This window comes from Limanda limanda, chromosome 14 (genome assembly GCF_963576545.1).
Source record: "Limanda limanda chromosome 14, fLimLim1.1, whole genome shotgun sequence".
Taxonomy (NCBI): Eukaryota; Metazoa; Chordata; class Actinopteri; order Pleuronectiformes; family Pleuronectidae; genus Limanda; species Limanda limanda.
In genome coordinates, this window is record NC_083649.1 from 10640453 (window position 1) to 10657085 (window position 16633).

General features: G+C 43.3%; 1 protein-coding gene across 1 annotated transcript in view; it reads left to right on the plus strand.

The window, feature by feature from the left end:
* The first annotated feature begins 8983 nt into the window (after positions 1-8983).
* Positions 8984-16633, plus strand: part of kctd16b (potassium channel tetramerization domain containing 16b) — a 69646-nt gene continuing 61996 nt past the window's right edge. The window contains exon 1 of the mRNA XM_061086481.1: positions 8984-9824. Within this exon, the coding sequence (XP_060942464.1) occupies positions 8984-9824 (841 nt within the window). The remainder of the gene's footprint in view (positions 9825-16633) is intronic.

A 16633-nucleotide genomic window follows, 5' to 3' on the forward strand; every position in this document is an offset into this window, starting at 1 on the left:
AAAATATAAATATAAAATATAAAATTATATATATAATCAATAAGTGGCTGTTAAATTTAGATTAAAGTGATGAATAATGTGTACACTGTAAAAAATGTGTTAAGTAGGTCACTAAAGTAAAAGTGCGACAGTATGAGGTTGGTTGGGTTTTAACTACAAAGTAATTTAGTCAAGTGTGGACAAATATGAAATAAACAGCATAATGATACAACTGATGACCCATGCGTGACTTCCTCATTAAGCTGATAAGATGAGAGAAAGAGACCAACTGTCCCAAAGCCCTTATGCAAACCATGTATGTGCACAAACACACATGCAGTCTAGCTTCCCTGCCTTCAGACCATCTAATCAAACAGTGACTCACAACACTCGATGGCTCCCTATTAGCATCACTGATGAGTTCAAAAATAAATAAGCAGAATGCCACCAGCAAGATCCCTTCCATGATGTCTATAATCACTTCCCTGGGTTCCTTATTAGACCTGAAAAACACCTTGTTTCCCCCTCGGTCTCCTTTCCTCTCCCCTGTCTGGTCCAGTGTGAGCTCTGGCAAAATTCACGGTGGCTGCCCACTCCAGCCTGTTTTTTAATAGCTGCCGTAATTTACATAATAATAAACATTCATGTTTGAGGGATGATTCTCAAAACTCATTTGGCAAATCCTTACCCTCTGTGAGTCGGCTGAATTTACACACTGAATTTTCGCCCTGCTGTACTTGTACTTTTCCCATCAAGGCCTGACATTATTCAGTGTGGCTGTAATGAGAGATGGAAGTGGTAGAATGAGTGGTGTGCTGTTTATTTCAACCATCTGTGACTGGCCTGAAAATTCCCTTTAATAGTCCTCGCTGCACAGCACCGGGAGAGAGTGACTCCACGTGAGCTATGTCTGTGTCCACAGAGCCACACGAAAGAGAGGAGGTGGTTAGGATTTAAAGTGAATTTGTTTTTGTAAGTCAAACATTTTAAATCTCTCTGACATTGTGTCTCTGTCGGAAAAATGCTAAATCATGAATACTGCTACTGTGCTTGAAGAATTGACAAAAAGTAAAAAAACAAATATCATCATACATCTTGTATAGATTAAATGAAACTGAAAAGAGGAAAATACCACAGACGTAACAACCAGTTTGATGTTAAAGGGATAGATCACCCACAAATGAAAATTTCACTCATTCTCTATTCTCCACTACTCATGCTGATGGAGGAGGGGTTGAAGTGTTTGAGTCCACAAAACACTTTTTAAACAGAAACCCTTCAAGACACAGAACCGAACTAATTATATTTTGCTGCCTTTTGTGATTAGTGCTATGTTTGCTTGTCCTGCCAGTCCTGTGTGCAGGGCAATTAGCCACCGAGCTAGCTAGCTAATAGTTGGAATGATGTTAGCTAAATGAGAGTTAGCTTAATTGAGTGCGTTGAAAGTTTCTTTGCAGGGGGGGGGGGGGGTATAAAAGGGGATATAAAACAACCTGTTAATATATCTGTCCCAGCCAATTCGCCCACAGTTTGAATGTGTAGCTCTCGCAAATTAAGTTTATAACTGTGTAATAAACTTAATTTGCTTAATCTCAGCTCCTGGACTTTGATGAGGCGCAGCACCAGAAGGTGTTCGACAGCAAGGGGTTCTGCTGTGGGATCTGCTTCGTAGAGAAGCTGGGCTCCATGTGCCTCTGCTTTAACCCTTGTGTGGTGTTCGGGTCTGTTGGACCCGTTTTCAATGTTTGCTAAAAGAAAAAGTTTGCGATTAATCATTTTTCAACATCAAACTCATTGGCCTTGGCTCATTTTCTGTGATGAATATATAAAAGAACATATTTTCGATGACTGTAGGTGGTACACCCTCCCTACACATTTACATCACATGTGTGGTGTTCGGGTCCACTGGACCCAGGGGTAAGACAAGGGTGGAAATTGTACATTTTAAGCACTTCTGCTCCCTCATTCCTGCACATTTTACCCTCATTCACCGATTCACACACACAATCATACAGTGCATCTAATCGCAGCACTTTGTTATTCTATGGGGGCCATTCAGGGTTCAGCATCCTTGCCCAAGGACACTTCGGCATGCAGATGGGTCAGACTGGGGATCGAACCGCCGACCTTCAGGTTGGAGGACGACCACTCTACCCCTCAGCCATAGCTGTAAGAGGGCTGCTGTTGAGATCTATGTTTTGTTGTCTATCTTATGACTATATTTTACTATATTTTACCTACATTTATATCCTGTGAATCAATATTAGCTGTATAATCTATAGAATAAATAATACTACAACTGTTTCTTTTAATGGAGTGATGTATAACTTTTTCGACTCAGACACAGAGCACAACCACACGAGAGCACATGAGAGAGGACGTGCCAGAACTAACACAATGAGGTACTTCATGAAATATTGTGAGAAAAAGGTATGAAAACCTCCTCTAAAGTTTAATCTGCTGTGTCTCTCCGCTGTGGCAAACTCCCTGTTTCATAAGGACACTTGGTCCGATTGGATTTTCTCTCACAAGTGATATGCTTGCAAAAAACTGCACTTTGAGAAAACAGTAACATCTGGCCAATTGCTGAATTCCCTCAAAGAAAAGGACCGCCTCTGTGTTGCACCCTGTGTATTGATAAATACTGTGGACTAAGAATGAGTGTGCGCGCTTCTTCGCGACATGATCCAGTGAACCTGGTGACGTGTCCGGCAGAACCCCAGAGACTCTCTGTAAGTATTGTTCTTATGCAATAAACTTACTACTGTGAAACTTTTGAACATGGAACTTGTCTAAATTATTAACCTTTCCCATCTGAACCTCAACACTACCTGGTTGAGCCTGCCAGTACCATATGCTTGTCTCAAAGATTAAGCCATGCAATTCTAAGTACACACGGCCGGTACAGTGAAACTGCGAATGGCTCATTAAATCAGTCTACTGTCCCCGTCAGTCTCTTGCCTCTTGTGATTTATTTCTTACATAAAGATGTTACTGCAGTGAAACAGAATCACTTAAACCTCATCACCCTCAATAACAGCTTTTTCTCTTTTTCCGCTTTCCCTCATCAGATGAGTTGTCTGTGCAGGCGACCGGATGCGATGTGGGAGGAGAACCAAGGCTCCGTGATTCTCTTCCACTGGATACAGTTCCTCAGAAAGGAGGCTTTGGAGAGTCTTGGCATCCAGTCCATTGAATTCACCAGGGGCAGAAGAACCGACCCAGCAGCTACAGGTATAGTATTTATTTTTTTGTGATGCATGAACATTAGCCAAGATAACAATGGGAGTATAGATCATGCTGTATTTTGTAATCTCACTTAATTTAAAGTTATACTGAGAAGGTGAGAGCAAGTACACAGTTATGCTGTGACGTTTTTTTTGCTAAAGTATGTGTGAGGCATGAATTGAGTGAATTATGATTCTATAGAGTCAGTTATATACCTGCTTCTTGAAAGTGATTCTATCCTTTATCTTTGGTCTTTCTGAAAACGCTGAGGGGAAGAAAAGAGAAGTGAAGAAGGGAAAGTCTGAAATGCAGTTGGCGGCGTCTTCTCAGCAAGACCCCCGGACCGTCTTGTTGAGGCCCCCAAATTTGGACCTCCTAGCCCAGCTCCTGAACAATGATGAGGAGCAGCGCCAAAAATTTGTTTGACCTTAAGGGTTTCTAAAGAGGAACAGAGAAACGCGATCAAGGCATTTGTAGATCGAAAAGATGTTTTTGCCGTCCTTCCTACGGGATTCCAAAAAAGTTTAATTTATCAGCTGGCCCCAATGGTTGCTTATCAAGCGGCCATCGGGGAGTTTTAATTTTACCAATTTTTCCAATCACATTATTAAATGTCCCCCTCTTCCCATCCCCTGCAGCCACACAAGCAGTCGTATAGATAAGAGAGAGAGAGAGGGGCGCTACGTATTCTCCACATAGGCTTGAGTGGAGAATACGTAATTTACCCTCCAAAACCGACATTTAACGGAGCAAACAGCGGAGAAGTTCTTGAAGATGGATGACAATAAATTAACAATTAAAGAGGTTCTGCTGTGGGGTCTGCTTCATGGAGAAGCCCGGCTCCATGTGCATCTGCATTAAGGAGGACTAACTACTTCAAGATGCAAAAATCGAAAGTGTAAATCATAACATTGAGCTCTGCGGGCGTGGCTCAGCTGTCAGTCTTCACTGTCTGTCTCCTCTTTGCTCTTTTATCAGTTAGCCAGGAACTAGGAGGAGTCAGCACCGGCCAGACTGCTCCCGGAGGAACTCACTATTACAGAAAAGAGGGCTCCTCTATTTATAGGCTGCCTCTCACAGACTCCTCCCCCTTGTATCAAATCAAATCAAATCAAAGTTTATTGTCACATGCACCAATGCAGTGAAATTCTTGGGACATGGCAGGTAGCATCTACACAGAAGACGGGCTTTACAAAAATTAAAAAAAATTGATATAACATATAACGTATAACATATTAAAATGGTATACGTTTATATATATGTTTATATATATTATCATTCATGATACCGTGTATCTATGAATATATTATATTTTATGGACTTAAGTGATATATTTATAAATAAATCATGTTGTTATTACTACTTAGTGACGTCTACGAAAAGTCTTTAATAACTGAACTGTGACTTGTGATTTTAAGCGAATTTCGTAGAGATAAACTGTGACTGTTTTAACTTACATATCAAATAACATATAACTAATTTCCTTAGTGTTTATTTGAGTTATTTTTATGATCCATCATGTTTATATTACTACTTCATAACATCCACGGATTGTCTTTTTTTCAATAGTCTTTGTAATTTATCAGTTTCTTTCTTGTTCTGATGAACTTAAGTCGTGATTATCAGTCTGAAGAACAAACTGGTGTCAGATGTGATGACAGTGAAGACACTGATACAGACTCCTGACTGAGTGTGAAGCTATTTCTGTGAATAACCATCATCACGGCTGTCACTACCTATATCACTGAGTATTGGTAGAGTCCTCATCTTCATCATCTTAGCTTTAACAAATGTTAATGCAAACTCTCCGCAAAAGTGCAAGCTCTCAAAACATTGCTTTCCTGTTAATAACCACACAACGTACATGACTGAGCTCATCCTCACCTTAGGAAAAACACCTTGTGATGCTTTATATAGGTGACTGAAAATCAGTAAAAATCTTGTTCAATCAAAATATAATTGAAGTTAAAATACTCAGACTGTATGAAGGTTTTCAATGATTCTCTAAAGTAAATTTTTTTTTCTTCGACAATGTTTTAGATTGCCCACTGTTGGCTATATGTCCAAATGTCCGTAGCTGTGAAATGTTCAGTTTTTTTACCGAGGTAAAGTAACATTTAGTTGGCATTTAAAAAATAAGTGAAGCAGAGTTTTACTTCAGTTGTATTGGATTGGCTGCAACGCTGTTTACCCCTGAACCTTCAAAAGTGCTTTCAGGACACAAATACTTCACCCAACCCTCCATTGGCATAGTGGTAGAGTAGATAATGAGGGAATTTCCATTTTGGGGTGAACTATCCCTTTCATTTGCAGCATCTGTCATTTTAGCTCTGAGGTCTTGTTTGTTTCGGCTGACTGAAGAAATTCTCTCCTATGGTGTTCTTCTTTAAACTATGAACATACTTGCATGTGTTGCTATCTACTTTCCTACAGTTTGAGATAAAAGCACAACACAGAGGCCGTGGGGGGAACATGTCACCTGATTTGTCGATGGTCCTGCTGTGTGTTTTGCGAGCTTTTAATGCCATTGAAAACGAGTGCTCTCTGGAGACGGAGAAAGCAGAGTTGAATTGAATTGTGTCAGCCGAACAAGTTGAACTCCTTACAGGTGGTCAATAATGTGCTCTTTAAATAGCAGGGAGCCGTGTAGTGGCTACATGTATTTATGATGAAGCCACAGACGTGCTGGCCTACTTCTGGGTGACTGCTCAGGTCCCAGCGAGGAAACCCTCCTCGCTCTCCGTCTGTCTTTTTTCGGGTTTCGGTTTTTCTTCTTTCACTCGTTCTCTTGCCCCATTTCTCTCCTGTAGTGTTAGATCTGTCCGACTGGAGGTTTGCTTTTCTTAGCCAGGGGGGAGGATTGGAGCTATGGTGTATAACCATCATCTCAATAGTTATCACACTTGCTTGTTTATCATGTATTGCATTATGTATTTATGTGTCTGTTAAAATCAATATAATATCATTCAATTTGGTTCCCGGCTTGTGTCACTGAGCTACAACTGCAGAATAAACAAACATTTCACAATTGAATAGGTCACAAATAGCAACTCGCTGTGTGTTTCAGATCCCTCCAAAAGTTCCTGAAACCACCATTTGGGTCCGGAGTCCGTCAACAGCATGTTGAAATGTCAGAGGATTCTGATGCATGTTTGGATTATAAAGTGGCTTTTATTTTGTAATTTCTCTAGTGACACTTTATCGACACTCAAAACATGGTTTGAACGAGTTGTTTATATTACAGGCTACACAAAGCCAGCACCTCTCGAGAGGCAAGAGTTGGGTACTTGCTTGCTAATGTTGGTGATACCCAAAATAGCTAAATTGCCTTTAAGCAAAAATAACAAATCCTACTGGCTCTTGTACCAATGCGCTGCAGGTGAATACCCCCATGGCTTCTTCCCTGGCCCTACAGTCAATGCAGGACAAAATTTGAAATTGAAATTCGAGTGTTAAGTGAAACAGTGTTACCTCAGAGGGAAAACCCACACAGTGCAGGGAAGCTGAAAAATGCAGTTTGGCTTTAGGCGAGGTTGGTTAAGTGGACACATGAAAAGACTCAAGGAAATGAAAGCGTTGTGTGTGTACAGGCGGCAATAAGGACACGTTTTAATATGAAACTGTCTTTCTGAGACTTCTATGATTTGGCCCTGCAGCTGGTGTGTGTTTGTACGACTGCAAATTACACTTCATTATAATTATTTTCATCACAAACTAAATTTTGAATGACTCTAATGTCGTCAGTGAACGTTTTGTTCTGTGTTTTGTGTGGATGTGAATTGTGATGTGGCAGGAAAAGATGAACCTTATTTAAATATCCCTGAAAAAGTACTTTTCTGTACAAAACAATATACATTGCAATGTTTAGTGATACATTGTGTGACCCTGTTTAAAGAAATAAAACAAAAACCAACCCCCAAATAATCCAAAATAAATAGAAAAGTGCGCATAATGATATTAACAACTTTTGTTCTGTACGGAAATTAACACTTTCTGTTTACGAGAAGAATTAGATTAAAGTATATTATTATATCATGTTATAATTAAATCAATTCTTTACTTTTCTGTGGTTCTGTCCATGGTGCTGACAGAAGAAATCTCAGCCATGTCGCAATACAAACAGAGGGAGGCGCTGTTGGTCATTTCAAGTGCAAGAGAAATCTCCCATAATGTTACAACTCCATGGCTCTAACAATCATTTATCTGTCTATTGAAGACAATAATTCTGTGAGCAGAATCGCACCATTGTTGCAAAACATAAAAAACTGCCATAATGACCCACTCTGAATGCTAAACTGGAATAAATAAACTCGGTTTCTCTTGTGGAAGCCAAGAAAACATGTCCTATATTAATGCATTCAAATGAAATGTGTAATGCTAATGGCTTCACGCTGGGGGTCAAGTTGCAGAATTGTGAGAGTTTAGTTTATGATAATAATGGTACAAAGATGGATGCAGCAGTCAGCCTGGAACTTGATTTTTTTAAATGAATCAGTTTGTTAACCTTGGACAGAGCCAGGTCCTTTTCACATGTAGTTGAGGCTAATAATAAAACAATATGATATATAATAATACACTCATTTAATGACAAGAATTGTGATATCGTTTTAATGCTTTCAGGGAATGTGATGATGATTGATCATGACATTTTTTTTCCCACCAATCCACCAGCAGCCTGGGATCGCCCCTAAAGCGTGTGAGTCCTTGTGTGTGTGTGTGTGTGTGTGTGTGTGTGTGTGTGTGTGTGTGTGTGTGTGTGTGTGTGTGTGTGTGTGTGTGTGTGTGTGAGAAGGGGGGGGGGGCAGCTTTTCAGGCACCACCCAGCTCTGAGGGGGAGATGCTCGTTTCAGCACCACGGGCAGCTCCCGGTGAAAGCAGCCGCTCCTCTCCGCTGCTCCGAGGAGAAGAAGAAGAAGAAGAAGAAGAAGCAGAAATAAAACCCCTCATCCAACATCAGAGATTTTTTTTTTAACACCCCCGGAGAACTGGAGCATTTGGTTTAATTCAATCCCGAGAAGGCGACATATTTGTAGTAACAGGCTACGGACAGAACCATTACAGGACTCCGGAGGTCGGCGTGTGCAATCTCTGCGAAGTTTCCCTCCATCCCGACCCGGGCACACACTAACACCTGCTCGGCGTTCAGGGGGAAGTTGAAGCGAGAAGACAATCCGCACCTTATTTCTGTGTGGACTACAACCGTGGAGAAGTTGCTTGACTTTTATCCTTCGTTTCACCAGCTCGAGTTTGTGCGTAAATGTCTGGTTTTGCGCGCCTGTGCAGAGGGATTGCCATCTTCCTGTTGGATTACACTCCCAGAAGCAGAGCAGGGGCAGAAAAGACAAGTTTCTCATCTTTTCCGGTGCAATAGGCTTCTTCAGCCATCGTCGCTCCCCCCCTGTGCAATACACTCTCCACCACCCCCCCACCCCCCGGTAAAGCGATGGGAGACCGACAGCCCCATGACGCGAGCTTCTGATGCGTCCGGATCCACCTCACCTCTCCGGCTGCACCGCTCCTGATCCGATCCTCCTCCTCCTCCTCTGTTTCCTCCAGCATCCACAGAGGCACTGCCATCTTTCTCCCTTGCTAAAGACCGGTAGGTGATAATGGCCCCTGGATGGATGAGCGCTGCCTGATTCGGATCGCAGTGAGATGAAGTTGGAGGCCCTGCGGCGCAGATTGCAGGAGGGCAACGCTTAAGACAACTTTTTGTTCCTGATCCATGGTGTTTTAAACTTGCAGCAGAGGGAAAGGTGTGTATCCTGTGTGTTCCATGACGGAAAGGATGGCGCTGACGACAAACTGCAGGACTAACCCCAAAGAGCAGGCATCCGTGCAGAACAGCTTCCCAGATGTGGTTGAACTAAACGTCGGCGGGCAGGTTTATTACACGCGTCACTCAACTTTGGTGAACAACCCGAATTCACTACTCGGTAAGTTATTCTCCTCCAAGAAAGAGGCGTCGAACGATTTGGCTAGGGACCCGAAGGGCCGTTATTTCATCGACAGGGACGGGTTTTTATTCCGGTATGTGTTGGACTTCCTCCGGGACAGACAGGTCGTCCTCCCGGACCACTTCCCGGAGACAGGGCGGCTCAGGAAGGAGGCGGAGTACTTCCAGCTGCCCGACCTGGTGAAGCTGCTGAGCCCCGAGGACGTCAAGCAAAGCCCGGACGACTTCTTCCACAGCGACCAGGAGGATGGATCCCAGGGCAGCGAGCACCGGCAGTGCCCGCCGGCCTCCCTGGTGCCCGCGGACCGGAAGAGCGGCTTCATCACGGTGGGGTACCGGGGGTCGTGCACCTCGGCCCGGGAGAGCCAGGGCAGCGACGCCAAGTTCAGGAGGGTCCCTCGGATACTTATATGCGGACGCGTGGCCCTGGCCAAAGAAGTTTTTGGGGAGACCCTGAACGAGAGCCGGGACCCGGACCGGACCCCGGATCGCTACACCTCCCGGTTTTACCTCAAGTTCAAACACCTGGAGAGATCCTTTGACATGCTGTCGGAGTGCGGCTTCCAGATGGTGGCCTGCAACTCCTCGGTCACAGCGTCGGTCGTCAACCAGCACACGGAGGACAAGGTCTGGTCCAGCTACACAGAATACGTCTTTTACCGTAAGTCACACCTTTTGGCGCACATGCACGCACACAGACGAACTTGGGAGTCGCCGCTAGTGGGCGCGCTTGGTTTGCTGGCTCCTGGCGTGGAGAGGAACATCTGGGATTGGGGACGGAAGGGCGTTTCTGGTTGGGGGTGCAGTCTAGTTTGAATAAGTGGATACAATAGTGAAAGCCCCCTGTGGTGATTTGAAATGCTTCCACCCTTCTTTTACAGCTGCAGCGTTCTTTCCACTGGTTGAAAAGCATGCTAATTTATAACCAAACTTTACGCTCCGTTGGTGTGTGAAGTTTTTTCCGATCCCTGTCGAACAAAACCAGATTTTAATGATTTCACTCCAATCTGAGCCACAGAAATCACCGTGGCAGCGAAGCTGGCCCCTTCCCATCATGGTGAAATTATCCACGCCACCTCTCGGCTTTCATCCAGCCCATCCTTTCATCTCGCAGCATTTCCTTCTGGCGCTCGCACACCGTCGCCCTGCAATTACTCCATCTTTGCAGCTGACAAGAATCTGGCAGCGAGAGAGTGGTGGTGGTGAAGAAGAGGAGATCACTGTTACGTTTATGTTGCACCTTGTAAAGTTTTACGATGCAACAAAATAATCCATATATATTTATGTCGGCGATAACTGCCACGATGCAGCTGCCACGGTGTAGATCCTGTTAACTGCCTCTGTACTGAGACTAATTGGCCGATACAAGACAAACCTCCCATAGAATAACCCCTGACCCTGTAGCAGCAACTATATTTGAAATGTCATTAAATATTGAGAAGGAGAAACAGAACCAAAAATAAACTGGAGTTTGGGAATTTGATTCCTTTAACTTGTATGGAGACCCCCATTAATAGTGTTTGGCAACATTGAGACACTGACAAACTGCCAGACACATTAGACAGACTTGTGAATCACAAGAACACAAAATAAACTCTGTGAAACTTGCGATTACAAAATCTTCTTCTACCGTAAGTAGACTGTGGCTTCATGAATATTTGAAACTGCTGCTGGACTTTGTTTCAGACTGAATTGATGTCAGAAATCCCCAAAAGATCAAATCAAGTCTTGTTACATAAGTGAAACATCAGTGCACAATGTGCTGACTGTTGCTGCAAATAAATCTGGAGAAGCTGCCAAAGGCTCAGAGATCGATGTGTCAAGGCAGCGATATGATATCCACTAATAACACAGAGGAAGAGTTTCTATTCTTAGTTCAGTGATGTAATAAATATTAAATTCAAACAGGAGTGGTGACGTTCACTCATCTTCTCTATACTGTTTTTATATACAAATATTGTATGCAGACTTTTATTGTAACATTCATTGAGGTACCAAACCATCTCATCAAACAAACAAACACAGGAACTAGAGAACTATTTGACTTTGGCATTTCACAGCCGTTATAGTTCAGAATTCTGGCCCCATTCTCGTTTGAAAGTCATTTCTGATTACAGATAAGACATTTTTGGTTCTTTTGTCAGTCGTAATGAAGCAGCAGACGCCGTCTCCTATTCATGTGGAACACTTTTCAGTTCCAATAGAGACATCTGTCCATGTTGTTTTGACTTTGCCCATTGGTTTCCCTGCCCAGTGCTCCAGATGTTTGGCAAATGAAAACAGTTGTGGTCAGAAATCCTTATAAAGGCTCATTTTCAATCTGTCACATGACTCAGAGTACGACATTCGAACAACGCCGTAACATTCTTCACATTTCCAAATGATATTTTATTCAATTTGTTCCACGGTTGACTTGTAAAGAGTAAGATGAGGGTTTAGGAGCGCTAGTTAGATTTCACTAAGTCGTGCCTTTGGGAAACCCCTGCTGGCCCCATAAATCACACAAGTCACACAAGTCAAAAGGTCACAGAGCAAACACAGTTAATAAGAGACGATTGTGCTGGTTCCAGGCTAAATGAGCTCTGCATTAATGGTCCGGATGCAGCAGCCACAACAACTGGATGGCTCTTGGCTCTCACAACCCCCAGGAGTAAGACTAACAAGCCAAATCCAGTCGTGGTGGGGGATGGTGACACACACTCACTCTTACACACTCATGCAGAGACGCAGGCACACACACATGCACACACACACACACACACACACATGCACGCTCATTCTCCCTGTGTGTTATACGACAGTGTGTGTGTGCGGCCTCCAAAGACCTCTTACTTACCGACAAACAACAACTGCTTCCTGGCTTTGTTGACAAATGTTCAGCGTGTTCGAGGGCACACACTCAGAGACGAGGGCACAAACAGCAGCAGATGTGTCGACCTCAAAACACACGGGTGGCACACAAGCCGGCAAAAGTAATAGTAAAAAATGATAATGATAACGATGACGCCCACTCAGAGGCGGCGGTTACACAAACAGATAACCAGGCGCACTCTCGGAGGCAAAGGGTGCACACGAGGACACGCAGAGAGGCACGTGCACACAGGTGAGCATGCAGGGAGTCTGTTAAAGGAAGCAGTCATCCAGTGGATTAAGTGCAGTCAATGAAGTCAGATATTTGACGTTACTGTAGTGTGACAGGCCGAACCATCAGAGGAAAGGAAAGGAAAGGGAGATGTCTGTGATTCACAAATATTTTATACAGCTTCCACAAATGTATTTTACTCTTTAACACCAAAATGAGCAGTTGTTTCCTTTCCAATTGTCATTCAATGACTTTGCCTCTTTGTTTTTTGTGATGAACAGCCAGATGTTCAACACAATATCATCAAATTGAGCAGAAAGTGCAGTAGACTGACAAAATAAAGCTGAAAATGAATTAGTTTTTTCACCTGGTTGTCTTGTTTTCTGATTAATACCTGCCTCTACTGCAAAGTCATTAGACCTGGGAGTGAGTGCAGATTATATCCATTCCCACTGCAGAAGATGGGCGTGGTGGGTTTTTTGACCAGTGGAGATGCAGCTTAAGAGCAGATTATTTAAAGGTTAGAGGCCTGTTTGGGAACTCCCTTGACCCAGGGCCTGAGACCCAGTATTTTGTTTACCTGCTCATCATATTTTGTGGTGTGCCCCTTCCTTCTCCCCCCCTTGTCTTTTCTCTCCCTCTTCTCATTTCACGGCTCCACATTTCTCTCTAGTCAATCACGCCCAGCCCTTTCTCTCATATCCCAGCTCCCCACATTCCATCTCTCCTTCTTCAATTTGCTGTGTGTGCCTCGGGGGCCCGGAGCAGCGCGGTGCCACCAGTTACCTTTACACGCCTCGATGCACCATCACGCCTCCTGTCTCGCTTCTTATTCACGTCTCTGTCTCTCCGCCTGTCCATCTCCATGATGCTTCACTCATTACTTCAAATTCAGCCGCGTCACTCCACATTTTGGGGATTTTATTTGCCGTTCTGTTTGTGCCGCACGCCATTACACAGTAACAATGTGGGCGTCTTTATATTTGTTGGCCGTCTCTCAGCCATATTTGGAGGTCCTAAGGTCTTTGGCAACAGCGGCAACTCATTGTGTTTCTCACATTGGGATTGGATCCTGTCAACGGTTTGACAGGGTTTTGACGAGCTCATTTTCTGAGCATGCTAGAGGCAAAAGTGGGCTTCAAACATCGCGCTGACATTTAAGGGAAATTCTCGCTCCACTTTCGAGATGCACAACATCTGGACTCTCGACATGAACCTCACTGAACATCAGGGAGGTGAACAGTAAGTTGGTGGTTGGTTCTCCGGTCTGCATGTTAAGGCCTTGTTAGGCAAGACACGGAACCTATAATTGTCTGAAAAAGTATACAGAGAAAGGTATACGATAAGATAAAACTTTATTGATCCCGCACCGGGGAAATTCCCTTAGTACATCAGAAGACAGGTCAGAATGAGGTAGACAAGAGCATACAAATATAAAAGAAGTCAAGAGATATACAAAAAACAGAATGTGTACATAATAAATTCACTTCAATAATTGTTCGTACGAAAAAAGAATTCCGTAAAATGCAGTGGTACAGGATAATTGCACAAGAATGTAAACGCATAAGGTGATCCTGAGATGAGATCCTGAGGTAAAATTAGTAATGTGAAATTAGACAATTTTTAGTTAACAAATAAAAATATATGATATGCAACATGATTTTACTATACTACATAGATAGTGTGCAGGACATGGAAGAAAACAGCCAGTATGTATTCAAATGCTATCTTAGCTGCCTGCTGCTGCTGAAAGAGCTGTTCCATATTGTCATTCCACTTCCTCAGTGAAATCCAGAGGGGGATCCAGGAGCGAGCCGGCTCTCCTAATGTATGAACAGGTGAATGGTATGTTCAGTAGAGCTCGATAAGTGGTCACTTAGTGCTATATAAAAACCTTCCATTGACCATATACCTCTTAGGAATGTGAGTCAGGCTTTACTTCAGAAGTCACCCCCACTAATGTTCCTGTTACTGGATTGGACTAAATCTATAGATTCATTTATTTTATATTCCTCATAAATCAATAGATCCAGTTATCCTCTGCACATAGGCAGTTGTTTTCAAAAGTCTTGTGGATAGTCTCCTAGAAGAGTAGAAGCTGTTATTGCATCATCTTGATGCACATTGAATTGTAATGAGATTTGCAACAATCACATGATGTTCTATCCATATACCCTTGTATCTTCTTTTATAGCTCCGCCAAGGAGATTGTGTTTTCACCCCTGTGCGTTTGTTTGTAAATTGGTTTGTATGTTTGTTTGTAAGCATGATTAGGATTAATTAACTGGAAACTTGGTGGAAGGATTCTATCTTCATCAGAGAGGAACCAATTAAATGTTCTAGATCAGGGAGCGGGTCCAGAAATGTATCGTTCACTTTCTTTAACATTGTGAGACGGTGTGTTTTCACTTAAGTCCCAAGAAGGAGTTAATTCATGGATCTTGTTAAAAAACAACAATCATCTTTAGGACATACTCAGGCCTTGGTGGAGGTATGAAATCTACTAAGTTACATTTGATCTGAAGAAAACATTTTTATTTGCATTGGTGATTGAGACTCATCTGCCAAAATCTTACACAGGTCGCTTCACTAAATAAGAGTTTGATGGTGTCACAAATTTATAGATTTGGGGACAAACTCACCTGGTTAGAGGAATCCTCTCTAACATGGAGGACAGGTAAATCTACCTCAACAATTTCAGGTATTTTTGTTACTTTATAATTTGGAACACATACATTTCACCTCCACGCCTTCATAATGGAGCCAAGTGCATAAAGGACACACCCACAGTAGCTTTAAGGACAACTCATTCACTTTCTCTGCCCAATTTGATTGACGCAACTTCCCCATACAACCTTCCTTTGCCAGAAGCTTGAACCTGCATTAGGTCTTTCAAGCCTCTGTTTTTCCTGTTATCTATTGCCCTGGATTCCTACGCGGCTCTGATTCTACCTATCAATCTGTTCTCTGCTTGTAGTTAGTCAAATTCTTGACGGCCTTTAGGCAAATATATTTACAAATGTGTTGCATAGCGAGAACGATAATTAATCATCTCTACGAACAGTGGGTTTCAGTGGTTCTCGCCGCAGGGCCTGACAGAGCCTGTGCTGCAACAGAACCATTCAACACAACTTCCTCCTTGGGGCAAAAGAAGGAAACATTTCTAAAAACCTGCTGAGAGAATGCGAAAAAAAAACATGTTTTCTAGCTCAGGATGTGTTTCCCCAGGCTTTATTTTGTACCTCAGCTGAACATGCCAGGGTGAAGTGTACAAATGGCCACTTCCATATGGCCCATGTGTGTTGGTGTGTGACACATTGTGCCATTAGTCTGTTACACGCAGATGAGCAACCCCTTGTATGGCAAATGTGTTTTGGCAGGTGGGAAGAAAGGGGTTATGATAATGGTTATGGCGTTTGTGAGTGAGTGTGTGTGTGTGTGTGTGTGATAATGTGACCCATGTTGCACTACCTGAGGCATTTCCACACCCGTTGAGCCTCTAGCTACACACACCGGCAATCCACCAAGCAGCCACACACACGCACACACACACACACCAACACACACACGTACACACACTTGTAGACACAAATACCCATCGCTAGAAAAAAGGATCATCCTGCGAGCCGCTCCCTGCCCAGTCGGTGAAGACATTAGCAGCGGCGGTCTCATGCTGCAGGCCTGTAGGAAGTGATTAGCTGAGGAGCAGACAGGCCGTGACAGCTCTGAGGAGAGTCTTGATGGGACAGCTGCTACCCTGGCCTCAGCTCCACAGGGGAGTCCACCGCCACACACCTCAACTCTGCATTATTCAGACAAAAAGGGAGGGGAGAGGAAGCAGGTGGAGACATCGGTTTGATTTATGAAAGGAGATAAAAAAACTGCTATTTGCTGCTATTTTCTACAGCTCTGTTACTATGAATACCCTGTTACCGATGACGATGACGGCTACTACTAAAAATAGTACTGGATTTCAAACTCTACCAAGACTTGAACAATAAAAGTGATTAAGATTTATTCATCCATCCATCCATCCAATACCGATACCACCTTTCCTTTTGAGGTTCACAGGGGAGAGCTTGAGCCAATCCTAGCTGACGTTGGGCGGGTAAACCCTGGACAGTTCACCAGTGTATCACGGGGCAAACATACAGAGACAAACAACCATTCACACTTATGGACAATGTAGAGTCTGGACCTAACCTCCAGGCTGCATGTCCCAGGACTGTGGAGAGGAAGAAAGACAACAGAGAGAGTTGTTAAAAAAACCCTGAAAGCTCACATGACCCTTTCAAGACGATAAAAAAAAGAAAACTGCGATTTTTCCGGGTAAAGTAAAGCAAAATATTTCTTCTCATGAAAGGACGGCTGATTTAAAGCAGCGACAG